At 43.3% G+C, this 27,004-nt stretch overlaps 1 protein-coding gene across 6 annotated transcripts; it reads left to right on the top strand.

Annotated features, from left to right (window-relative positions):
• Window positions 1–777: 777 nt before the first annotated feature.
• LOC114600448 (Y+L amino acid transporter 2-like) lies at window positions 778–19,956 on the top strand. Of its 6 annotated transcripts, none has more exons than XM_028736572.2 (10): window positions 778–1,136; window positions 6,299–6,823; window positions 9,706–9,831; window positions 10,214–10,358; window positions 10,514–10,637; window positions 12,963–13,066; window positions 15,122–15,218; window positions 16,272–16,421; window positions 17,844–18,027; window positions 18,477–19,956. In XM_028736572.2, the coding sequence occupies exons 2-10, from the start codon at window positions 6,319–6,321 to the stop codon at window positions 18,566–18,568; spliced, it is 1,527 nt and encodes a 508-aa protein (XP_028592405.2). In that variant the 5' UTR covers window positions 778–1,136; window positions 6,299–6,318; the 3' UTR covers window positions 18,569–19,956. The 6 variants fall into 6 exon arrangements, with proteins under 6 accessions (XP_028592405.2, XP_028592406.2, XP_028592404.2 ...); XM_028736571.2 differs by lacking the exon at window positions 778–1,136 and adding an exon at window positions 3,787–3,986; XM_077932868.1 differs by lacking the exon at window positions 778–1,136 and adding an exon at window positions 4,399–4,538.
• The last annotated feature ends 7,048 nt before the right edge of the window (window positions 19,957–27,004 follow it).

The raw sequence follows: 27,004 nt of genomic DNA, 5'->3' as shown, positions 1-27,004 counted from the left end.
AGCTGAAATCATCTCAGTAAAAGCACACCAGCAAGGGCACAGAGGAAGCCGCCTTAAACTGAGACAGATCATTGGTCCATCTAGTTCAGTACTGTCTGCCCTGACTGGAAGCAACTCTCCAGTCGCACACACAGGCTAGCCCCTCCCTAACTCTGCCACTGAATTATGGCCATGCACACCAAACTAGAGAGCCATGGCTGACGGCTGTTACCTCTGGGAACCAGCAGGGGTGGGAGGAGAGCAGCCTGGGATGTGGTAAAAGGTAAAGGTACCCCTGCCCGTACGGGCCAGTCGTGACCGACTCTAGGGTTGTGCGCTCATCTCACTTAAGAGGTCAGGAGCCGGCGCAGTCCAGAGACACTTCCGGGTCACGTGGCCAGCATGACGAAGCTGCACTGGTGAGCCAGCACCAGTGCCACACACGGAAACGCCGTTTACCTTCCTGCTATAAAGCGGTACCTATTTATCTACTTGCATTTAGGGGTGCTTTCAAACTGCTAGGTGGGCAGGAGCTGGGACCGAACGGCGGGAGCTCACCCCGCCACAGGGATTCGAACCGCCGATCTTACGATCAGCAAGTCCTAGGCACTGAGGTTTTACCCACAGCGCCACCTGCGTCCCTGGGATGTGGTACCTAGTGGGAATTAGAAGCACCAACAAAGCATGACTTTATATCCGAGCCGTCTTATCTGTCCTTGGTTACTGCTGGGTTGATGATAAATCCTGGCAGCCAGTATGCATGAAGGAGAAGGTGGAAGTTGGGGAGGGAGAGCAAAAAGCGCTGGGAAAATAACCAACAGACGCTTGGGGAAAAAATAACCAAGGCAGGGCCTGACTGGCCTGGGTCATATCCCCATGGCTACAGGCTGCTCAGTAAGCTCCTTCCAGCTGCTCTTTGACTTTAGGAACACAAATGCATTCCTTGACCCTGGCCCCTTTGTTTTGACTGCCTCATAGCTCTCCTACACTCATTAACTTCCTAAGCTGCTGCTCAGAAGACACTGGCCAGGGCTGTTTTTCTGTTCGGTTTCTTCGACTGCATTGCACTTTGCTTCATTCTGGGCCTTGGCTTCCATCACATCAGTTCCAAAGAGGAGCCTTTATCGTTTTGGAGGACAACAGGTCAGGAAACCTTGGTAAGTCTCTCTTTCTTTTGTGTGCATGTGTGTGTTTAAAAAAATCATAGAGCATTAAAAAGAAAATTGTAGGATTTCTCTGGTGGAGCATCTGTTTTGCGGGCAGAAGGTCTCAGAGCTGGTCCTTGGAGTGTCCCCTGCCTGAAACCCTGGAGAGTTACTGTCATTCAGTGTAGACAATACTGAGCAAGGTAGACCATTGATCTGCAGCTTTCTGTGTTCCTGTGCTCAGATACCAGTGTTGAAATGTAACATGCACCTAGAAGTGTTCCAACAAAAGGGAGAGAAAAGGAAGCTTTCAGTACTGCAAAGTTTGCATGGGATTTTTGTCCTGGAGCAACAGACCATGAGGAAAAGTTGTGGCATTTGAAACTTCTTAGTTTAGAGAGAAGTAGAGTAAGAGGTGACATGATAGATGCTTATAAAATGATGTGTTGCATGGAGAAAGCAGATAGAGAAATCCCCCCTCCCTCTTTCATAACGCAAGAGTTTGTGGGCATCCAGCAAAGCTGAATATTGATGAATTCAGGAAAGATAAAATTAAGTACTAATTCACAAAGTGCATAACTAAACTGTAGAGCCCACTCGCACAAGAGGCAGCGATGGCCACCAACTTGGGTGGCTTTTAAAGAGGATTGGACAAATTCATGGAGAAGACTTTGCAATGGCTATGTTCTACCTCCACTGTTGGGGGCAGTGATGCTTCTGAATACCACTTGCTGGAAGCCGCAACAGGAGAGAGTACTCTTGTGCCTGAATGCTGCTTGCTGGTTTCCCAGTGGCCTCTGGTTGGCCACTGTGAGAACAAGATGCTGGAGCAGATGAGCCATTGGTGTGATCGACAGGCTCTTCTTGCATTCTTATGTCATCTATGTGGACCAACCAGGGATAGAGATCTTCTCCCAATGCCCCAGTTTTTTTCCTCCCATCTGCTTGTCTTCAGATGAGGACACGGTGAACATTGGGAAGGGGGTGCAGTGACCATTCCACCACTGTTCCACACCATATTTGAGGGTCTGCATGTTGCGGATCAAATTGACCCAAGAGAAGAGGGAGGTTCCACCAGCTTAATTTAGGCACATTGAGCGGGCTTCCCCATTTGTCACTTCTTGCTAAAAAAAATATTGTGCCCCTCTATTGTGGAACTCCATGTTTTCAACCTGTAAAGAAGATTAGTCTGAGTGAAACTGACTTCCCCAAGGTTACTGAGCAAGCTTCATACTTGAGCAGGGATTTGAACCTAGATTCCCTACTGGGAACAACATTTTATGCAGCCGCCAGCAACCTAGCAACCAATTTAACCCATCCTAGGGCCAAGTCTTGTGTTCCTTTTTCTTTTGACTCGGGGATAAAAAGTACCCAAATTTATATCAATTCCCATGCAATTCCACTGGAACTGGAACGTTTTACCCCCATTACAACCTTACTCTACGATCTCTGACTTAGAAAGAAAATATCCAAGTACCTGTGCACATTTCAATGGCTGGATTTCCCTGCAATAAGAACTGAAGTGGAGGGGACAGAGATTTTGCCCATTGCCATTTCTATTTTTATTGCAAGGGAACATGGACACTTGAACCAGTGCACCATATTCACAATTGATGGGGCTGCTCATCTTGTAGCTGACTATAAACAATTAAGTGGGAAGCAGGCTTTAGTGTAATCTCCCTGGAGTCCACAGGAGTGCTCCAAGTTTCCTCTGGAATGGGCTGACTTCTGCCAGCCTTCACCACCCTGGTACAGCCGGACTTAAATATATAAAATGTACACAGTAAAAGAAGCATATATCCTTTTGCTGAGCAAGTTGTTATGAGCATGTCGGGACATTCTCACACATGTTGTTCAGGCTTGGTGTGAGATCCTTTTCTTTATCATCTCTCAAGCGACTCATTTTGACCCATTCTTTTTAGACCTCTCCTTTATTTTGCTTGAATCTTGTCCCTGTAGTCATGTAGTTCTTTCCTCCTGAATTTGCCTACAGCTGTGTCTGTGGTCACCCCCCCAAAGACATCACAATATATTTCAGGTTGTTTTGTTTTCCCTAGGCTGTGTGCTGTCCTTAGGAAGTTTCAGGATGTTCCTTTGTGATGGAATAGACACCTATAGATCAATAAAGCAGCTGGAAAGTATACTTGAATGTGAAAGTGGCTCTGAAAATGGATCATGATTCTGTTCACGGAACTGAATCCCATTGATTTAAATGGGGTTTTCCATGTGATATATTTTGAATTAGTGTCACATTTCCATTGTAACCTGGTTTACTGTGCTACAAAATAAGCCAATTCCTGGCCTCTCCACCTAATTCTGCTGATTTGAGTCTGAAGTAAGGACACACAAACGCTTTTCTGCCTCCTGCCCACACATAGTCTTACTTCCACTTGCTCTGGAAATTGATGTTTACACCAGCACCCTCTGCAAAATACAATGTGCCACAGTACCATCAAAGGTGGTCATGAAAAAAGATTCTAAGAATGTAGAGGAGGGGAAACATAATCGACTTGGCAGTTTCCTTTGTCTTCAGCAAACATCAGTGAATTTCCTAGAAATTCTGGGGGGAAAGGACTTGGCTATAGCCCTGGCAGTTGTTGTTCATTAGCGAACTTGAGCTGCTTGGGGGAAAGCAGTTTCCTTGATACGCTGCTGCTGCTGCTGCTGCTGCTGCTGCTGATTTTGGTTACCCTGCTGTGGGGATACAAATAGCAGCACACAGAGAAGGGGGCATTCATATTCATATCACTTACCCTTCCTGCCAGGCAGCTGCTTGCTTACTTTCAGTCTTAGCTCACTCTTGAGTTCCTGAAGTTACAGCCATCTTCTTGTTAAACAGGGCAGGACATCAGTGATCCATGGGTAAGCATTAACCGTCCTCTGATATTTATTTACCAGCTGTAGATCAGAACAATAGCTTCCTTTTGATATCGGAGATGGGGTGTTTGAAGGGTAGAGCATGTGTCGATTTAGAGTTTACTTCTAAAAATTGTAGACAAGCTGAAAAACCAGGTCTTTTTATTTTCCTATCGTGGAGGGGGGTGTTCAGCTTTTTACACTGGATAATAAACGTAAGTCCAAACTGCAATGTGCTTTTTGGATGAGCGGCTTATGATATGTCTTTGGGAGGGGGTTATCTCTTTATGACACCAAGCCTTGTTTTGCACACTTGGCTTCTTCCCAGCTTGGCCTGTGTCCATACAAGAAACACTATTCTTCCCAGCTTGCTTTTGGACATGCTCAATAGCTGTGTTTTGAAGTTTGATACAAGCAAGCACAACTGGCTTTCCCGCACGAGGGCTGACGCCATGCCTGGCTCACAACAGCTGTTTTTAACAAACATTTACCAATCAATTACTGTATTGCATCAATGATTAATGGCATTGAAAACAAAACAAAAACCAGAAACCCAAGGTAAGTTAATCTAGAGTACTTTCTTCTGCTTTGGATGCACAGTCATTGGCATGAATGAGGTGGAAAGAATCCCTAGTTGATGATTCAACTTCCCTTGATCTTAAAGTAAGGGATGTGCTATAAGTGGGAAAAGCAGCAGTTACCTCAGATGAACTAAAACTTGGCACTGCCAATTTGTGGAAAGCACACAGCGTGTCTGGCAGACATTTGTGGCAGCAGAAAACTGCTCCCTGTTCAGTCCATGACAGTTCAGTTGAAATAACAAGTCTGATTCACATGAGCAACCTTGGGGGCAACCATCTGGAAACAACCTGGGATCACCTCTGATTGTGTGAACAAGCCCTATGTAATATTGTGCTATGGGGTTTCTTTCAAAATTATATTTTGATACAAGATAGAACAGTGATCAGTAACCAGATTGGTCAGTGAGCCATTCCTCTACAACACCCCTAAGTTTACAAGGCTATAAACAAACTCTAGGGGCAGGGATAGTCTTTTTCCTTGCTCCACATGGCTGTGTTAAATTATGACGTGGTTGATGGCAGCTGCACAACTTTCCAGTTACATTCACACCAACTGGAGTAATGGAGGATTTTGCAGGAGAAAGGGGAGGGTGAGATAGTAAGTGAACAAATCTAGCTGATATGGTTCTGCAATGGCTGAAATGTTATCCAGGCAGAGCCCACTGTTGCAGGCAACACCAAGAGGAGGTGTTTAATTAGAGGTGAGCAACATAGCTGTCAACGTTTTCCTTCTTTAAGGGAAAGTCCCTTATTCTGAATAGGATTCCTCACAAGAAAAGGGAAAGGTTGACAGCTATGGTGAGCAACCTCGAGCACAGGGACTGTTTGCGGCCCTCTAGGCCTCCATACCTGGCCCTCAGAACTCTCCCCAGACCACACCCTTCACTGGTCTTGCTTCCTGTCTTGAGTGGCTTTGCCTTACAGGAAATTTATCCTTGAGTTCCGATAATGCCTCTTGATCACATGGAGCAAGGACAGAGTGTTGTGTGTGTAGAAACTAGTTTATGGTACGAAAGTAAATTTTTCATTAGTTGATTTGCCCACATTTGCCTGTGGCCCCATCCACCACAGGTATGTGGCCCTCAGAAGGCTGTTCAGGTGGGAATGTGGCCCTCTGCAAACAGTTTTATCATCCCTGGATTTGATGAAGTCAACAGTAGTAGCTGGTGGCCATTGGGAGTGGTGGGGCAGAAGGCAGGGAGTTCAAACAGCACAAGGAACCATAGCCAATGAGAGGCAGAGCCAAGTAGTTCTGGCTTTGCTCCCATCCCCATTCCAGCTCTGTTTGACAAGGACAACACTGAGATGAAGGAGGAAGCTGAAAGGCAGTACGACTTCTGAACTGGTGGTGAGTAAGAAGGCAAGGCATTTGGGGTCTGCTTGAGGGCAGACTGAGGTAGGTGGTGCACTGCCCCATTGGGCCAAGCACTCTTTAGATCAGGGTTGCCAGCCTTTTTCGACCAACAGCATTTCTGTATGCTAATTTCACTAATATTATATATATTTTCATGCAAACTTTCCCCAAATATATGCATTTTTTATGTGCATGATATGAGTAGAGAACTGTGTCGCAAAATTTGGATAGAACAGCTGTATTTCGGTTCGCGTTAAAATGCGACTCAAATCCAATTTCCCCTTACACCACTATGCGGTTAAAACAGCGACAATACGATTCCTGGTTCTCTATGTCCTGCCAGCTTTCCAGACAAAACATTCTCTTCTTCTCCTCACTTCCAGGTAATGATTAACTGAAGATCATGACAGGCTCCTGGACGACGTGCTGCACTAAAAAGAGCAGACCCAAGAATGGATTGCATGAATTGGATTCAGTGGCCGAGAACAAGAAGGAAAAAATGCAGATGAAGCAGGAGATCACCTTGCTGAATGGCATTTCTTTGATAGTAGGGAACATGATCGGCTCGGGGATTTTTGTGGCTCCCAAGGGGGTTTTGATGTACAGTGGCTCGTACGGACTCTCGCTCCTCCTCTGGGCCCTTGGTGGGATCTTTTCACTGTTTGGGGCACTCTGTTATGCTGAACTGGGGACATCCATTATTAAATCAGGAGCAAGCTATGCCTACATTCTAGAAGCTTTCGGAGGCTTTATAGCCTTTATCAGACTATGGTCTTCCTTGCTCATTATTGAGCCAACAACTCAGGCCGTCATTGCCATCACTTTTGCGAATTATATTGTTCAGCCGATATTTCCCTTCTGTGAGCCACCCTATGGAGCAGTTAGGTTGATTGCAGCTGCCTGCATCTGTAAGTAAAATTCTAGCCCGTCAATGCAACCATTTATTTTGATTAATGCAAGTTCAGGCCACGAACTGACAGTTTCACGTGTCTTCCGAGGGAAGGTTGCATACTAAACGCCTAGGCTCCTGCCACTGAATCAGAAGGAAAAGTCTGGATTCCAATAGACTTGATAGGAAAATGGGATGTGTGTGTGTATGTTAAATATTAAAGCAGTTTAGTAGCCATCTATTAATTACAGGGCTACGAAAGAAACAAAGATTTTTGCCCCAGACCCTGGAGAGTCATACATTGTAGGCAGCATGGGTCAGAAAGCACCTGGTTTTCCAGGGTTTTTCTAGTGCTTCTCAGATATTAGAGATAAAGAACAACAGTATTCACCACCTTTTTCTGAGGAATGAACATCTATTGTTAATAACAGAATGCTGGGATAGAGAAGTCAGGAATGGGGAGCCTATGGCCCTCAAGATGTTAGTGGACCACAACTCCCATGATCCTTGACCCCACTGAACAGGCTAGCTGAGGCTGAGGACATCTGGAGCAAAACCATCTGTTTCCCCATCCCTGAGACAGACAGCAGTGTGATCCAGCAAGACATCATTTTGAGGTGATGGTGGGAGGATGATATTATTATACTGGGTTTGTAGTCTAAATGCTTACTCTGGGAACTGCAGCTTTGGGAGGAGAATAAAGATCTCCTAAAAAAAAAAGCTCAGCACCCTAAACAAACTACAGCTCCCAGAATTCATTGGAAGAAGCCATGCTGCTTAAAATGGTATCACCGTTCTTTAAATGTGGCCCTAAGACATGCTAAGGCATTCAGGTTGAACAGTTCCCATAGCATTAGCCCAAAAATGCTATTTGGGAAGGATATATTTTTTGTCATCGGATATGACAGTTCTGGAATCTGTTTTCATTGTTCCTTTTATTCTTTTACCAATTATGAAAAACTTGAAATTTTATTCTTAAAAGCTTTTTAAGAGCCCCATCATCATCTGAGGCCAGAATTTCCCAGACATATCTGGAATACTGCTGTCTCTAGCAGTGTCCGGGCAGAAATCAGTAAAAAGCTCGACTTTTCTGTCTTTTTCATAGCAAACTGCAACTTCGTCTCTGAATGCTAGAGGGCACTAAAAGAATGTTCTCATCATGCTCTTATCTTGTTAGTGAAATAATTGGAATTGTAAAAATAACACTTGCCCCCACCTGAAAACAGTTTCGGGTTATTTGTTTTGCACTCATATGGACAGCACTGTTTGGTGTTTTAAAATTTTACTTGGATTGCCAACCAAAAACTAACCATGCATCAATCTTAGCTTTCTGAAAAGTATACCTACAAAATTTGTGGGTTTTCAGATGACTGTTTGTCATACCCTTAATTTATATTTTTAGGCATACTTTTTTTAAAAAATGTGAATAAACCCTTTGTTCATCTTCATAACAGTCTTTTAAGGTAGGTCATTTATTATGTCTATTTTAAAGATTGGGAACTGAGGCTGAGTGACTTGTCCAAAACCAAGTCAGTGTCACAAGTAGGACTTAAACCCAGCCAGCACAATCCTATGCATGTTTATTGCCAAAGAACTTCCACTGTGCTCACTGTGTGGCACAAGTTCTCCACAACCAGCTCTATCAACTGGGGCTGTATTGGGTGTCTGTGCATTGACATCTTGGCACAGGAGGGAAGCCAAGATGATCAAGGGTCTGGAAATGAAGACCTATGAGGAACAGTTGAAGGAGCTGGGTATGTTTAGCCTGGAAAAGAGGAGGCTAAGAAGAGATATGATGGCCATCTTCAAATATCTAAAGGGCTGTCACATGGAAGATGGAGCAAGCTTGTTTTCTCCTTTTCCAGAGGGTAGGACCCAAACCAATGGATTCAAGTTACAAGAAAGGAGATTCCGACTAAACATCAGAAACAACTTTCTGACAGTAAGAGCTGTTCAGCAGTGGAACAGAGATGGTGGACTTTCCTTCCTTGGAAGTTTTTAAGCAGAAGTTGGATAGCCATATGTCATGCACAGTGGTGCCTCGCAAGACGAAATTAATTCGTTCCGCGAGTTTTGTCGTCTTGCGATTTTTTCGTCTTGTGAAGCACGGTGTCGGGAAAGTTTTGGAAAAGCTTCAAAAATCACCAAAGTCTTTAAAAACCTCAAAAAAGGCTACCACACCGCGTTCTATGAGTTGCTCCCCGAAGTCAAGTCGCAACTGTATTAACAGTGTTAAGAAAAAGGAAACAAACTTGCAAGACGTTTCCGTCTTGCAAAGCAAGCCCATAGGGAAAATCGTCTTGCGAAGCAGCTCAAAAAACAAAAAACCCTTTCATCTAGTGAGTTTTTGGTTTTGCGAGGCATTCGTCTTGCGAGGTACCACTGTGTTATCTAGTTGAGATTCCTGCATTAGCGGGGGTTACACTAGATGACCCTCAGGGTCCCTTCCAACGCAACAATTCTATGATTCTATTATTTTTCTTTTCTTTAAATTTTCTTTTCTCCCTATTCTTGTTGAGTCTGTTGAGGCATGCTTAGAAAATGCAACACTATAAAACAGATAATATGCAGATCCATTGTTTCCTTACTGAAAAACTGACTTCATTCCAATGTCTCTCCAATCCTGCCTTCCATCTGGGAGGCTACAGTGATTAATCAGTGGCTGTCCAAGTATTATTAACTCCTATCCGGCCCAGCATAGCTCATGGTCAGATCCTGATTCAAATGACTGTTTGTTTCAGGTCCCCACCCCACATTTAAGTCCTTATCATAGCCAGTTGATCTCTTCTGCCGTTCCAAAAAAAAAAAGGTTATGTTAATTGAAAAATGTCCAAGTCATCAGTATTCTAATGAAGTACAGCTAACTGGGTTTATCTAATTTGTATCCTGTTCTCTTATTAGGCTCCCTGACCTTTATTAACTGTGTCAATGTGAAGTGGGGAACCAGAGTGCAAGACCTTTTCACATATGCCAAAGTCATGGCCCTTATTGTGGTAATAGCTGTGGGTCTTTATAAAATCACCCAAGGTAAGAACTTACTTTCTGTGTGTAAATATGATAGCAAAACTGAACAGCATATAGACTCTGGGCTGGCTCATACTTTAATTCTGGGCTATTATTATTATTACTATTACTATTACTATTATGTTCTTCACACATGAACCAAGTATCCCAAGTATCAAGTGAGAAGTTGTTACGTGAAGCAGGAATATTCACAGACACACCCTATAGTCAATGCTGGCAGGTTTGTGGATGCCATGACACATGGTAAAGGCGATATGAAGCTACTTTCGTTCAGCATTTTCATGTAGGGAACATTCTGATTCTCCCCCTGTTTCCTATAAGCTACATATTGGTTGTGTGTAGGCATGTAGATGTAAATAACCGCAGGCTTCTGATGTTTTCACAGGAGAAACTGATAACCTCAAGGAGCCATTTGAAGGCTCCACTGCAGATGCAGGATTCATTGCACTTGCCCTTTACTCAGCTCTTTTCTCCTACTCTGGATGGGATACACTGAATTTCGTCACGGAAGAAATGAAAAACCCAGAAAGGTATAGATGCCTGTCTTGGGTCATACCATTCTTGCATTAGGTGCCGAAGTTTTATGGCTATTTCAAGCAGGCCATTGTTATTGTTTTTCTAATGTGCCTCCCCTTTGGTTTACCCTTCAGTTGGTTGCAAATAACTGTTTTGTTTCCTTTTGCAGGAACTTGCCCCTCTCCATTGCAATCTCAATGCCCATCGTGACTATCATTTACCTGCTGACGAATGTGGCCTACTATGTTGTACTGGACATGCCTGCCCTCTTAGGGAGTGATGCTGTGGCCGTGGTACGTTGCAAGTCATGAGTTCATAGAATCGTAGAGTGGGAAGGGATCTCAAAGGACATCTTGTTCAGCCCCTGCCAATACGGGAGATTCACTGCTATAACATCCTTGATAGGTGGCCATCCAGCCTCTGCTTTAAAACCTCTAACGAAAGAAAGTCCACCATAGGCTCACCATGGACTCAAGGCTCAAGAAGTTGTAGTTCACATCATCTGCAGGGTCCAGGTTGTGGAAGGCTGGTTCTTGTCTTCCACTGTGTCATGTAATTCTGCTCAATATTGATCCAGGGCAGATTCCAACGTATAGTTAGCAGAGTAAAAACATAAAAACTCATCGCAGGATTCCCAAAAAATAGACCAGAGGCAATTAATGTTCCATCCAGCAGAGCTTTGCTGCTACTGAAGGCAAATGAGCAGACTGGTCACAAATCCAATACATTCAGGGTTGGCACTGTCCATAAGAAATCCAGTTGCATCAAACTTAACTTAAACTTTAAAAAGGTAAAGGACTCCTGACAGTTAAGTCCAGTCGCAGATGACTCTGGGGTTGCGGCGCTCATCTCACTTTACTGGCTGAAGGAGCCGACGTTTGTCCGCAGACAGTTTTTCCGGGTCATGTGGCCAGCATGACTAAGCCACTTCTGGTGAAACCAGAGCAGCGCACAGAAATGATGTTTACCTTCCCGCCGGAGCTGTACCTATTTATCTACTTGCACTCTGACATGCTTTTGAACTGCTAGGTTGGCAGGAGCAGGGACCGAGCAATGGGAGCTCACCCTGTCGCGGGGATTCGAACCTCCAAACTTCTGATCAGCAAGCCCAAGACTCAGTGGTTTACACCACAGTGCCACCTTCGTTTCCCAACTTAAACTTACAATAACTTATTATAAGTCTAAATCTTAACACTAAGCATACTATGTACAGAACACCGCACCAGAAGGAAAAGAGAAAGTGAATCCAAGACTCCTCCTTGCCTATTATTATAGTCAGCATAACTATGACAGAAAAAGATAACAGAACCAGTTTAAGCCACCTGTACTCAGCTTCTGTGAAGGAATAACCCAAACATCCGGAACCTTCTGCCTGTTTCTTTCACACACAGAAGCTTCCAGAACCCTCTTGAATTAATTAGAATGGGAAAGATCTCTACTCATCAGATCAATACTTTCTGTACTAAGAAATGCAACTGACACACTGCCCACCAGTACCTGACAAAAATGTCAAATTCTGCCCAAACTTACTTCCTTCCTTCCTTCCTTCCTTCCTTCCTTCCTTCCTTCCTTCCTTTCTCTATCTATCTATCTATCTATCTATCTATCTATCTATCTATCTATCATCTATCTATCATTCTCTCTCATGTGCACTCAAACTTCAACAGCCAGGAAAACATGTCTTATTAGCATAACTGACTCCATTAGTGCAAACTGGCAATTTTAGTTGAAAATCATAATCACAAATTACATATCTTGAAAGCATGCATTGGCATAGGCATTAAACTGTCATTCCAAGTGTACTAGGCTTTAGGAAAGCATCTCTTAACCAAATTAGATTACTGTACATTTTATGCCCAGTTCTTAAAACTATTATAGGATTTAAGGAGTCAATGGGGGCCAACACAACAATATTTTTGTGTTCAGCCGTTGTCTGAAACCCATAACTGTTGATCCATCAGATCCAGTCTGTTACCTAATATCCTGGATTGTGTGGCCAGCTCATATCCAGTTCTTGAAATAGTGGGAGACTTCAAAATATTCATGCAATTATACATGGAAGGTATGGTACATGAAGATTTGGTTGCAAGCGAGCCTAATATGCAAGGCTGTTGCAGAATAATAAATCTGGGCCCATACATCTGTACTTGTTGACTGAATGCACGTGTAGCTGATTTTCCCTGTTGTCTGCTTCCAGAGGGGTGAAGAAGGAACCCTTCCTTGCATCTTATAAATATATTGCAGAGCATACTGCAGAATGTACAGTTTATGTAATAATCTCCTCTGCTCTCTTGTACACAATTTAGGAGTTCACAAAATCCCACAGTGGTGATTAAATCCCACCACTGGGTTGTGATCAATCTTTTAAATACATATTAGTTTCACTTTCTCATGTTGTTTAACCATCCACTCACTGGCAATTTAGCTGTGTGTGACAGATAACTGAAATATTATTAGTGTGGCTTTTAAAAAGCTGTTCCAAGATTATGGTGGGGCATTGTTGTCAAAAATGAGCTCGCCCGACTTTGTGCTTGAGCTGTAAATTTCCATGAGAGTTGGCTGGCATTGGGAAACTAGCTGAGTGAGCCTGTTTTCTTTTCTTCTTTTTTCTTTTGCAGACTTTTGGTAATGAGACTCTTAGCCATGCTAAGTGGATCATCCCGATTGCAGTGGCGATGTCTTGTTATGGAGGATTAAACTCATCAATTATTGCGGCTTCCAGGTAGGTGACATTCAGAAACTAGGACTGTGCAGATGGAGCCAGTACCATTCTGCCAGAAATGATTTTACTGAATAGAGTATCATACTGCTGCAACTTAGCGAAGCTTCTGTCACTTTTTCTCTTATAAGCTAAATGGATCGTGCTCCCGCCCCAAGAAAAATCCAGCAGTAAAATGGCTGTAAAATACAATTGAATGTCAGTTCACATAGTCAGCTCTTACATCTGAAATTCTGCTGTGTAGAGCTAGTCAGTTTTAGGCATTTAATAACAAGGATTAATTGGCTTTAATTCAATTGCACAATAATTATAAGAGGATACATAGCAGTGTGTATTCTGTTTATCTTTTTGAATTTCCTATGTGAATTTTTAAAAAAGCTGTTCAAAACTCCAGATCCTCATTCCACTGAAAGCTGAAGAGCTTAGAATACTGTTCATTGCATATTATTAAAAAAATAATAATACAAATTAATGGTAATTCTGCATACACTGGTAACTCCGCAACATGGAAATGACATGAGACTGAAAAGGACCTCAAAAGCACACTGCCACCTGGTGGTCTACTTTAGGAATGCAGAAACCTTTTACAGTGGTACCTTGGGTTACATACGCTTCAGGTTACATACGCTTCAGGTTACAGAATCCACTAACCCAGAAATAGTGCTTCAGGTTAAGAACTTTGCTTCAGGATAAGAACAGAAATCGTGCTCCGGTGGTGCAGCAGCAGCAGGAGGCCCCATTAGCTAAAGTGGTGCTTCAGGTTAAGAACAGTTTCAGGTTAAGAATGGACCTCTGGAACGAATTAAGTACTTAACCCGAGGTACCACTGTATTGCCATGCCTAATTCCACTTAGGCCAAGCATACAGCACCAAGCAAATATTCTCTCATAAGCCGTATAAACTCTTGCCTTTTCATCACTCTCTGTGACAAATAATTCAGGAGTTCTGCAAATAGTTCTGCTGGCGTAACAAGCTGTGGGATGCGAGTCCCCCTTGTCACCTGGCAGCAGGTATGGAGAACCTTTGGCCCTTTTCTGAACTACAATTCCCATCATCCCTGGCCATTGACCATGCTTGCTGCGGCTCACAGGAGTTGAAGTCCAGCATCATCTGGAGGCCCAAGGGTTCCTCACAGCTGCCTTGTAATACTGATACCAGGGCTGGTGCAAGGCATTTTGCCGCCTGAGGCAAAGGAAAAGATGGCCAGTTCCACCTGGAGACGGGCAACTGAATTTCCCTTCAACACTGCCAACAGAGCAACACCCTCTGGCGTATCTGAAGACAGCAGCTTAGCTGGGGAGGGAGAGTGTAGGACACACACAGAGAACTCTACCATCCAACACCTTGCCACCAATTCCTGCCCTCTGCATTTTCTGCCTCCTACAGTCTAACAGCAGGGCCGGCCTGGACTGAGACACATGAACATGTACCATTATGCCCATGTTACACTGGTGCAATGAGATCCTACACTGATTTTTAGGGCACATTTAGCCATTCCTTGCTGATAACAGTGACTATGGGCTGATTCAGAAGTAGTGAGTCTGGTGCAGTTATCATTTCCCCATGACCGGGTCCAGTAACAGGAATTACATGGAACGGATGACATGGGATCTCTCACCTTAGCACAGCAATTGTGGAGTAACCACTTTCCAACAGAGGAAAGTGTCTGGCACCAGAGGCGGTTTTAGGGTGGCACAGCCGGTGAGGTGGCACTGGGTGCCCATGCTGCAGGGGACGCCACAACAATGTTATAGACTGGAGCATGAGGGGTGGGGGGACAGATTTTAGAGTTGCATGGGGTGCTGCTTAAATTTGAGAGCCCAAAGTCTGCCACTGCTGGCACCTTCATCACACGGCTTTTGGCAAATGCTTAAGACGCGCCTCTTTATTGAGATGTATATTTTTAGGACCTACCTCACTTCTGTAAATTTTATTTTGAACTGTTCCTAATATTGTGTAATATTGTTTTTTAGTATTTCTTTAGAGAGCCATGTCACATGTCACCTTAGAATATAATAAGACTGTGCACTGATAAGCCTTTTTTAAACCTTGCGGCAGGCTTTTCTACGTTGGAGCCAGAGAAGGACAACTCCCAGATAGCCTGAGCTTGATTCATATAAAATGTTTCACACCTGTTCCTGCCCTCGTTTTTAATGTAAGTGATTACAAAGTGTAAGAAAGAAAAACTCATTTTCATTTACAGTGGTACCTCAGTTTTTGGACATCTCCGTTGCCGAACATTTCGATTTTTGAACGCGCCTCAGAAGTCAAATGGCTTCCATTGCATGTTTCTCAATTTTCTCAATGAAATTTGCAGACCACCCTTTGTACCTTGGTTTTTGAACATTTTGGAAGTCGAATGGTCTTCTGGAGTGGATTACGTTTGAAAACCGAGGTACCACTGTATATTTGTTTCGTTCTGAAATCTACATTCAGTGCATTCTCAATCCTACCGGTACTGCATGAACTCAGCCAAGCAAACTCACTCTGTTCTTACCAGGCCAGTTCCTTGTTGTCATCCTCACAATTAAGAACACACTCATAGTAATAGCTAAGTACAGTGACTTTTGGATATTCCCATCCCTATTATACAATTCCAAAGGGGATCACATCATCGGTTGTATATGCAGATCCTGATCACTCTGCGCGCAGTCTTGTTTGCTGGATGCAAGCATCTGGCCAAGGGATCTCTTTATGCAGTGATCAGATGTGCAGGAGGACTCTGATCTGCTTTCTTGTTGGATCAGGGCACCTGTGACCATATCCAGGGCTCTTTTTCTAAAAAAAATGTTTAGGGGTACTCTCATTTTGACTCAAGAAAATCACCATTTTATAGTTCAAATCGGGGAAAATACAGTAAATGGACAAAAGTACAAAGATTCACAAAATGTTTAGTGGTATGCATCCCCCTATGTCCCCCCCCCCCAGAAAAAAGCACTGCCAACATCACAAAATATCATGCAACCATAAAAAAAGAAAACAAACTGTCAAATGATTTAAAAATAATCAAGGACAAACCCTTGGAAGAATTTAAAAAACTGCATGTGCTTTTGCAGAAGATTCCCAAAATCTCAAAAAGGTTGCAAAATGTTTTTGTCAGGCTTTAAGCAAAGAACATTGTGTGTAGCGTGTTATCAAGTCTGTGTTTAGAATGTGGTGTTTAGGAAATTATATATCTCTCTCTTTTCTTTTTGTTATCTCTTTGTAGGGTTTAATGACTTTGATTTATCTCCTTGTGGAAGATGTCTTTCTGCTGATTAATTACTATTGCTTCAGCTATTGGTTCTTTGTTGGGTTATCCATTGCAGGGTTAATATACTTAAGATATACCCAGCCAGACAGGCCAAGACCCATTAAAGTAAGTAAATAGCAGAGCAGAAGCTTCAAAATGTGTGCATAGGTGTGAATGCGTTGCAGCTTTGCTATCAAGAACGTGTAGAGTCACATTTTCTCCTGCTTAAAACCCCTTTAAATTTGTGGTGCAAACTAAATTGGTGCTTGATACCCATCTTCTCCTGATAGCATTGAGGTGAGAGAAAAATTTCCTGGTCAGACCATGACCTAGAAATATTCTGAGCATCAAGTGCAGTTATTTATCTTTTGGAAGCTGCTCTGAAAATAGTGCTGCCAGCATCTCATGGAGGAAAAGGCTATCGATGGCTTCTAGGCATGATGGCTACAGTCTACTTCCACTATCAGAGGCAAAAGTGCTTCTGAATACCAGTAACTAGAAATGGTAGGAGGGGAGAATGCTCTTTCGCTCTTCTGCTTGCAGGATTCCCTCTGGCATCTGGTTGGCTATTGTGAAAACAGGATGCTGGGCAAGAATGACCATTGGCCTGATCCAGCAGGTTCTTCTTATGTTCAGCAGTGACACAGTTGTGATCAGGCATGCTATGGAGATTCCATTTTTAGTTATCATCGCTACTCTCCTGAGTTATCCTGCCTGAGTATTCATACCCCAGGACAGCCTCCCTCAACCTGGTTCCCTATGTACTGGGGGAAGCTGAGGGAAGCCATAGTCCCAAACATCAGGCTGATCGCTCTAGACAACTGTATCCTTAACTCAACAGTATTTCATGTGTATACTAGAACTTAGTGTCAGGAGTTCAGTCTACACTCGAGTAGGACTCTGGCAGAGACACATGCACGACTGGCATGTTCCCTCCCTCCTCGTCAATCATTCGGGAGCTTCATAAGCTTTCTTCAGCCCAAACATTGCAGTGACCGATGTCAATCGACACTGGCACACTTAGGGATCCGCAGAGTTTGCGCATTTCGCGTGACAGAACTCAGCATTTTGGCTAATCTACTTTACATATAACACACACACAGAGCGCTGCAACATGGCTCCCTCTCTAGCATCAGACAGCAAAGAGAAAAAGAACAATGGACAATAGCTCCACTTCACGGAACACAGTAGCACAAACATCCTGTCTCCGTCACTTCCCACTCTGTGGAGTCAAAGCATATACTGTCATGTGAAAGACAACAATCCTATGACTGCAATCACGGAGCAGGAATTCTAACACCTAGTATATTGCAATGTTACCAGCTATAGAAATGCTTACATAAAACGGCGAGGTTGTTGTCAGTTGCTGGGAATCACTGGCGGAGAGAGTGCTGTTGCAGTCATCCAGCTTGCAGGATTACAGGCATCTGGTTGGCCACTGTGAGAACAGGATGATGAATCAGATGATGTTATTATATGATGTGGTGTCATGCTGCAATTTCCCCACAGCCTTTCCTATAACTTGCATTCCTCTTTTTGTACCTGCAGCTCAGCCTCTTCTTCCCCATTGTGTATTGCCTGTGCACCCTTTTCCTAGTCATAGTCCCACTCTTCAGCGACACAATCAATTCCATTATTGGAATTGGTATAGCACTCTCTGGAATTCCCGCTTACCTTTTGGGAGTCTATTTACCCGTAGAAAAGAGACCTTGGTACCTGCGAAGGCTTTCAGGTGAGAAACGTTTATTGTATTTAAAATGGGGGGTTTTGTTATGTAATTGGAAGTACTCCGATGCATGCTGAACTGCTATTTAGGCAGCAATGCATTATGGCTTTTAGTGGATTTTAAAGTATTTATGTCAACTGTTATCTAATAGTCATATCACTCATTATCCCAGGGGTAGCAGACCTGGTTTTCTCCTGATGTATTTGGACTGCAGTTCCCATATGACCCAGCCAACATGGCCAATGTTCAAGAATGATGGGAGTTGTAGTTCAACAGTATCTGGAGGGCACTACATTGGCTATCCCTACAATATCGTAGCCCCCTTTGCAATGGCCAGATTGTCCTAATGATGGAAAGGACTGCCATGCTCACTAGGTTTTTGATATTAGGCAGAAACACCCTATATCATTGAAGTTCTAAATTTCATAATTTCATATAATTGTTTTATCTTGTAGCTACAGCCACTAAGTATGCCCAGATGCTGTTTTGTTGTTGTCTGACTGACCTGGATATTGAAACGGAGACATCGGAAACCAAAGCCAAGTAGAACAAATTGGACTGTTTTCTCCATCTGAAGACTCCGGCGTCACTGGGACATGTTCCCTTTGTCTTCCTGTGCCATGCCAAGCCATGCACAACTGTATTGTGCATCATTTTGATGTTCCTTAATCTGTGCTGCACTCTTAGTCTTTCCTTTGTCTGATTACCAGTTCATGAGGATGTCTCCATGCTGATTCAATAGCTGGTAATTATACACTATTTGAAAAATAGAAGGTACATTATATAGGAACAAGCAATAAGTGCTAGGATTTCTTTAAGAAGCTCATTATAGATGTCTTCAGGTTGCCAATTGAAAGTAGAAGTCTGGGAAGGAAAACGTAAAATGTTGTGAAGAGGAGGAACTAAAAATAAATGCATTTCCAACCTCAACCTTTTCCCCAAAAGGGCATAGGAAAAAGCACCCATGTATTAAATTTTTAGTTCTAAGGTGCTGCAGGGCTGCAAACCTATGCCCAGGAGCCCAACTGAACTCAATGGGACTTCTGAACAGAGCTGCTCAGGATTTTGCTGTAAGACTTTTATACAGAGAACGTGCAAATTCATTTCATTCAGCGCTGGTTAAATCAAAGTAGTAACACTGCAGTCTGAATCTGTGGGGAACTACATTGCGGCAATGGACTATCAAAATCGGTGGAAGGCTATCAATGATACAGCAAGGAGTTGCCCTGTGCTCTTGAACTGATCTTTGTACACCTGATCTTCAGATTCAGCACCAGTGCAGCACCTGCCATTGGCTGTGTTGCACCCAGTACATTGCCTTACTGCAGCAGTAGACAATGTGGTGGCCCCCATCAAGTCCCATCAGCCCCACATCCCTTATGGTCCATGGTCAGGGCTCTCGTCAGGCAACGACTGGAGGCCACCACGCTGGTGACTTCTGCCTTAACCCCTTGCAGGACACCATTGTGCTACAAAGGAAGGCATGTTCAGCGACGATCCAGGCAGTGTCTTCAGCAGAATGGAAAGCATTGTTGGAGAAGCACAGGTGTTCTGTTATGGATACAATTCTGTACTCAGGATTTATAATCCTCCTTGACATTTTTTTTATTCCGAGTGTGGCTGAGCTGAGCTTGATGTCTTTATCCCACATGCCATGCTTAGGATTCTTCTTTTGCTAGATGTCTCTATACTACCACAGCTAAAGGAGCAAATTGTGCTGCCACTGATAATTATCTGTGCCGAACAACTACCGCTTTTTCCTTCTGAATATGCAATTGACTGAATAGAATGAACACAAAGCATAAACTGATCAACATTTCCCCCCCTTCCAACCAAAGCATTTTTTATTACAAGCAACGCATGTGGTATTTACAGCAGAGGGTGACTGCCTGTTAAATATGCTTCTGTTTTGAATAAACTTGGGTTAAAAAATGATGTGAATGTTGTCTAGAGATACTTGTGCCAAAGCACGTGTGATCTTTGTGTTGTATCTTTTTTTCCCTTAAAGAATCAAAATTTGTAAGTAAAAGTAATTTATTTCCCCATCCCACCAAAAACACAACCACCCCAACTCACTTCAAAATTATAACTATCTTGATGAATGTTCCTTGAATATCTGCATGTTCAGAGAATATTTGCTATTTGACATCAATATGACATCCAGTCGTATTTGATATGTATGCAATCCTAGCTCGTCCACTAAGCTTCAGAAGGGTACTTTGGTACCTGTGGTTCATAGATCAGGTTAGATCATAGAGAATTTCAGTGCCTCGGGTTCATAATGAATGGTGCAATCCTTCCAAGCCAATTGCTTCTGTACCTCCCAACCAGAGGCTAAAATAAATCAGTAGAGTATGGAGTCTCACAGTAACTAAACCAGTCTCAGCAGGAACCTACTTAAAACAATCACTACTAGATATAGTGTCAGTCTTCGTGGGAACAATATAGACTGGACTCCAGATTAAGGTAAAGGTAAAGGTACCCCTGCCCGTACGGGCCAGTCTTGACAGACTCTAGGGTTGTGCGCCCATCTCACTCAAGAGGCCGGGGGCCAGCACTGTCCGGAGACACTTCCGGGTCACGTGGCCAGCGTGACATCGCTGCTCTGGCGAGCCAGAGTCGCACACGGAAACACCGTTTACCTTCCCGCTAGTAAGCGGTCCCTATTTATCTACTTGCACCCGGGGGTGCTTTCGAACTGCTAGGTTGGCAGGCGCTGGGACCGAACGACGGGAGCGCACCCCGCCACGGGGATTCGAACCGCCGACCTTTCGATCGGCAAGCCCTAGGCGCTGAGGCTTTTACCCACAGCGCCACCCGCGTCCCTGGACTCCAGATTAGTTCTCATCTAATAGCATATTTGACTGACTTCTTAAGAAAGCTCACTGCTTTTTCCCCCTCCCAAAATCCCCCCCCTTGAAGCTGCTTTAGCCCCCACCCCCCATTATTCTTGTACTGACTGAATGCCCTGAAGCTACTTAACTCCACACTTTTTCCTCTGGCAAAGGATGAGGGAGAGAAGGGTTGACAACGGCATCATTTGTTTTTTGTCCTCAGGTTTTAAAGAACAAATAGGCCTTGCTTATGTGGCTAGGGGATATGTGAAATCTAGATAAAATTAGCACTGTTGTTCTTTACCTAGTGCCAAACATTTTACAATGGGGGAAGGTGTTAAAACAAATAACCGCTGCTGAAAAGTTTACTTTAGTTGTTCTCAGAGTAACACCAGGGTGTGGGAATAGGGAACTTTGAGTCATTCTTAGAGAAAGCGTTCTCTCAGAATGTTGGCAAACACGGAGAACATTTCATTTCCTTTGTAATAGAAGTTAAGTTGACTTTTGGGAAAAGATGAAAGGCAAATGTTGGCAGGGTAATAACTGACAGTGGCAGCCAAGACAGTGGCAGAATCAAATGCAGAGCGGCACAAGTTCGGATTAGTGACACTGTGGAGTAGAACTGGGAGCTCATTTTGTTGAAAAAAAGAGGGTTCAGAAATGACTTGCATCCAATGGTGACTGACTGGTAAGCAATTGTATATGCGGGTGGCGCTGTGGGTTAAACCACAGAGCCTAGGACTTGCCGATCAGAAGGTTGGTGGTTCAAATCCCCGCAACGGGGTGAGCTCCTGTTGCTCGGTCCCAGCTCCTGCCAATCTAGCAGTTCGAAAGCACGTCAAAGTGCAAGTAGATAAATAGGTACCGCTCTGGCGGGAAGGTAAACAGCGTTTCTGTGTGCTGCTCTGGTTCACCAGAAGCGGCTTAGTCATGCTGGCCACATGACCTGGAAGATCCCTCGGCCAATAAAGCGAGATGAGCGCCACAACCCCAGAGTCGGCCATGACTAGACCTAATGGTCAGGGGTCCCTTTACCTTTACCTTACTTACACAAAAGATAGTTAGCATTCATTCATTCATTCATTTATTGCATATGTGCAATATGAGCTTAAAAGGAGAGTCCACTACCTTCCAAGGGAATCAGTTCCACTGTCAAACAGCTCTTACTGATGTTTAGTCAGAATCTCCTTTCTTTTAACTGGAGGGAAGCCATTGGTTTGGGTCCAATCTTTTACAGCAGGAGAAATCAAGCTTGCTCCATCTTTCACATGACAGCCTTTTAGATACAGTATTTGAAGATGGCTATTCTCTTTACCGGGACGCGGGTGGCGCTGTGGGTAAAAGCCTCAGCGCCTAGGGCTTGCCGATCGAAAGGTCGGCGGTTCGAATCCCCACGGCGGGGTGTGCTCCCGTTGCTCGGTCCCAGCGCCTGCCAACCTAGCAGTTTGAAAGCACCCCCGGGTGCAAGTAGATAAATAGGGACCGCTTACTAGCGGGAAGGTAAACGGCGTTTCCGTGTGCAGCTCTGGCTCGCCAGAGCAGCGATGTCACGCTGGCCACGTGACCCGGAAGTGTCTCCGGACAGCGCTGGCCCCCGGCCTCTTGAGTGAGATGGGCGCACAACCCTAGAGTCTGTCAAGACTGGCCCGTACGAGCAGGGGTACCTTTACCTTTATTCTCTTTACCAGGTTAAACAAACCCAGCTCACTCAACCATTCCTCACAGGGCTTGATTTCCAGACCCTTGATCATCTTGGTCACCCTCCTCTGCACATGTTCCAGCTTGTCAATATCCTTAAATTGTTGTGCCACAAACTGGACACAGTATTCCAGGTGTAGCCTGACCAAGGCAGAATAGACTGGTACTATTACTTCCCTTGATCAGGGCACTATACTTCTGTGATTGCAGCCTAGAATAGCATTAGCCTTTTTTGGTGCTGCATCACACTATTGACTCATGGTAAGCTTATGGTCTACTAAGACCCCTAGATCCTTTTCACATATACTACTAGCAAGCCAGGTGTCCCCCATCTTATATTTGTGCAGCTTGTTCTTCCTACCTAAGTGCAGAACCTGACATTTGCCCCTCTTGAAATTAGTTTGGGCCCAGTTCTCCAAACTGTAAAGGTAATATTGAGTCCCAATTCTGTCTTGAGAGCCAGTGTGGTGTAGTGGTTAAGAGTGATAGACTCGTAATCTGGAGAACCGGGTTCACGTCTCTGCTCCTCCACATGCAGCTGCTGGGTGACCTTGGGCCAGTCACACTTCTTGAAGTCTCTCAGCCCCACTCCTTCAGGTAGTGATAAAGCGGGATATCAAATCCAAACTCCTCCTCCTCCTCTTCTTCTTCTTCTGCAGCATTAGCTACCCCTCCTAGTTTGGTATCATCTGCAGATTTGATGAGCATCCTCTCAATTCCTTCATCCAAGTCATTTATAAAAATCTTGAACAACAACAGGCCCAGGAAAGGAGAGGTGTGAAAATGTCTTATTATCCATTACCACCCATTTCCCGCTTGTAATAAAAAGTCCATTTGCAAAAGACGGCTATCTACTATTCTAGCTGGGTAGCTGCAGACAGAAAATAGCAGTTAAAAAAACAACAATCAAGGTTGAATTTCTTTTTATTGTAACCTATTAAACACCCTTTGATGCACATAAATGTTCTTTGCTATATTTAGTGGGCCAGATCACCAATTTGCTTCTTCTAATGGTGTCGGTGGATGAAAACCTAGCAACAGGGCATACAAGGTCAAACTGCTATTGGAATAAAACCTGCCACCACTGGAATGAAACTACTTTCATTAGGGGGAAATGCATATTACGCTTTTATGAGCTGTCCCTTATCTCTTGCAGAAAGCTTTCATATTGCTTATAAAAAATATGTAATGCCAAAGGAGTATTCTGAGTTTGAGGAAACCTCCTCAGCAGCAGAAGTAATTGCTAGGTGGAGAAATTATTTCTCCTCCTCCTCCTCTTCTTCTTCCAGAATCTTATTAATCTAGATTTTCAAGATAGCCTGCAAAAGAAAATGAAAAAAAATGAAACAGATCAAAAACATCAGAAACAATGGCAATTATCGTAGCAACAGTAAAAATACAAAAAGCAGTAGATATAAAATCAGTTAAAATCATGGGGATTTTTTTTTAAAAAAAATGTCTATAATGTGGCTCTCCAGGCACCCTGTCACATAGCAGCTTGTAAATAATATTCATTATTATTAAGAAAGCCTACAGAGTGGCAGGGATATACAGAGAGAATGACCTCTGGTGGCAGACTTAACAAACAGGTAGGTTCCTTTTTTTGAAAAGGGGACAAAGCTAACATTTTCAATGAATATATCCCCTCCACAGACACCTCTGTGATGATGACGGTATTAAAATATCCTGTTGTTCTTCAATGAAAGAGAAAAGGGGAGACCAGATAGTATCAAAGCTATCTTTTTTGGAGATACAGATAGGTAGCCGTGTTGGTCTGCCATAGTCAAAACAAAAAAAATTCCTTCCAGTAGCACCTTAAAGACCAACTAAGTTAGTTCTTGGTATGAGCTTTCGTGTGCATGCATGTATCTGAAGAAGTGTGCATGCACACGAAAGCTCATACCAAGAACTAACTTAGTTGGTCTTTAAGGTGCTACTGGAAGGAATTTTTTTTTTTTTTTTTTTGGAGATGCGCTTGATTAGTCACCAGTGGTATGTGTGGCATTCTGATAGAGCAATACTCCAGATATTATTAACCCAAGCCTCTATTGGTATATTAGAGGTTTCCTTCCATTGTTGGGAAAAGGAAAAGTGGAGGAAAGAAAGTGGCAGTGATGAGGAAAAGAAAGTGGCAGTGATTTATGCAAGGGCCGCTGAATTCGTGCCTGGCTTGGAGCAACGCAAACACAAAACCAACACACAATAATGCAAGTGGTGTACTAAAAGCTGAACCCGCTAGAAGCTGTTCAGTGAAGCTTACTCCCTAAGTAAATGTGTTTGGGACTGCAGGCTTAGCTGCATAGGTTTTCGCTCATGGTGGTTTTCGATTAACAGACCTTTGATCCTTAGGAAGATGCAATTATTCAGCCATTTATATTGTGTTAATCAATTTAATAGAAAGTGATCCTTGGGGGGGGGGAATCAAAAGTGCTTACCAATTAAAAATAGTGTCTATGGAAAGAAAGCAATGGTTTTGACCTTTCTACTGTTATTGAATGGTAAATAAAGGCATCTATTGTTGGAGCTACAAAAATGTCTCGTCTGTAGTGGAAGGGATTTGTTTATGGAATGACAGACTGTGTTCATTTCTATTTTTAACCAGGCTGCTTGTTTTTATGTAACTAAAGGGCCAATTCCTGCAATTGCTTTGGGGATTATTTATTTATTTATTTGTAAACATGAAGCCTTGCCACACAACCATATTATTTACACAATAAATCTGCTTTGTTAGTGCAAGATACAAGTATTAACACCTTTCCTTAGCAGCAAATCTACAATACTATGTTATTGTGCAATCTCTACTCCACAAACCAATTTACTGCAGAAGAGCCTAGACTACTTAATTAACTTTTCACATTGTTATCAGTCACTTTTTACATTATTGAATGTAATACAACCTCTGCATCACTTTTGAACTACCCATATTGGGTCTGGCTTCCCACTTGCGAAGTGGGAGCCTTGAAGCCAAGTTATTTAAACATTAGCCCGATCCAAAAGTCCAGTGCAAAGAGCTGGTGCTGACACTGACAAGGCTCTCTATGCTGGCTATCAAATGTATTCTCCCAGAGCCAAAGCATTGGTAGCCAAAACAGACTGTTGGCTCACTATTGGAGAGAAGGAAGAGGCCAGGAAATAGGGGATAGAATAGAATGCCCTGGAAAATGGCATGGCTTGAACACAGAAGAACTCCACTGTGTCAACATTTTATTACAGGTCCAACTTGTTGAACCCTATTCGCCAATCTAAAATATGTGTGAAGATGACCCTATTAACCCTTAGACTTGAACAGGAAGCTGTAAGAGCAAACTAGTTTTTCATAAATTGCTCAATTAAAATTCTATTAGGATTCATTCAATCCAAATTATTATCTTGAAACAAAACTTACAAGAAAATGTGTTAAAGGTTCTGTTTTTTAGGACTGATCAACCATAGTATTTGACTATTTGTGCTAGCATTTGTGTTTAAAGAGTAGGCTACAAATTTTACTGAAAAACAGTAATGGATAACGTTCATAGCCCTTTAGGGTTTTTTTATTTTAATGCCCTAATCTTAATACTTTTAAGTCCCATCGCTTTGTCGCTTATATTCCGTGTGATATAAAGATGAACAAATGCAGAGGAATTCACTGAACACAGCATATTGCTCAGGAACTTGCATGGCAGACTAAAACACTGCTGTTCTGTTTACAGCATTGGGAAAGGAACAATTAGACATTGAATCTAATAATCCCCCAGTACATGTGCCAGGAAATCAAATACACAGAGAATTTTAGAAAAAAGGATAAACTGTACTACAAGGGATAGTAGAATAATGGAATTATTCTTCACCAGGGAAGCATTTATATTCCCATGACTTATTTGCATTTAATCTTCCTGAATATAGGTCTGTAAAAACTCTTTTAATTCCATCAATCTTTATTTTTTTAAATAAAACAGGTTATGGTCATTTCCATTGTGCAGCTGTGGTTCATTCAGCTACCATCCTATGCTGGTCACTACAACATACAACTTTTGGTTACCTTGGCCTCCTTGCCCTGCTGCCGAAATCACACAACTGCCTAACTTGCTTTTTACCTTATTTGCCACTGCAGCTGATGTCAGGAGTGAGCCAGCAGTAATCAGAATAAGTGAAGTCAGCTCTTTATGAGAGAAAAAACAGGATCTTTCACAGGGGTGCCAGGCCTAATGAGCACAGCAACTCTGTCTAAGTCCCCTCCTCTCCAGCGTTTTCCCCAAGCAATCTGAGACTGTGCCTGTGTGCCTTTGCTCCTTTCACTTCATGCCTTTCTTGGTCCTGGGAGCCTGGGGGAGGAGGGGAGCATGGTACAGGAGGGAGAGACGTGAGCTTCTATACCAGCCTGACTTATCTCTACCTCTTGGCCTCCCTCCTCTCCTGCTTCTTCTGGACTTCTCTCTGACACAAGACTTTCCCAGCTCAGTTACCTCTTCAGC

Source organism: Podarcis muralis, chromosome 8 (genome assembly GCF_964188315.1).
Source record: "Podarcis muralis chromosome 8, rPodMur119.hap1.1, whole genome shotgun sequence".
Taxonomy (NCBI): domain Eukaryota; kingdom Metazoa; phylum Chordata; class Lepidosauria; order Squamata; family Lacertidae; genus Podarcis; species Podarcis muralis.
Note: the sequence above shows the minus strand (reverse complement) of the source record. Positions and strands in the feature narration are given on the sequence as shown.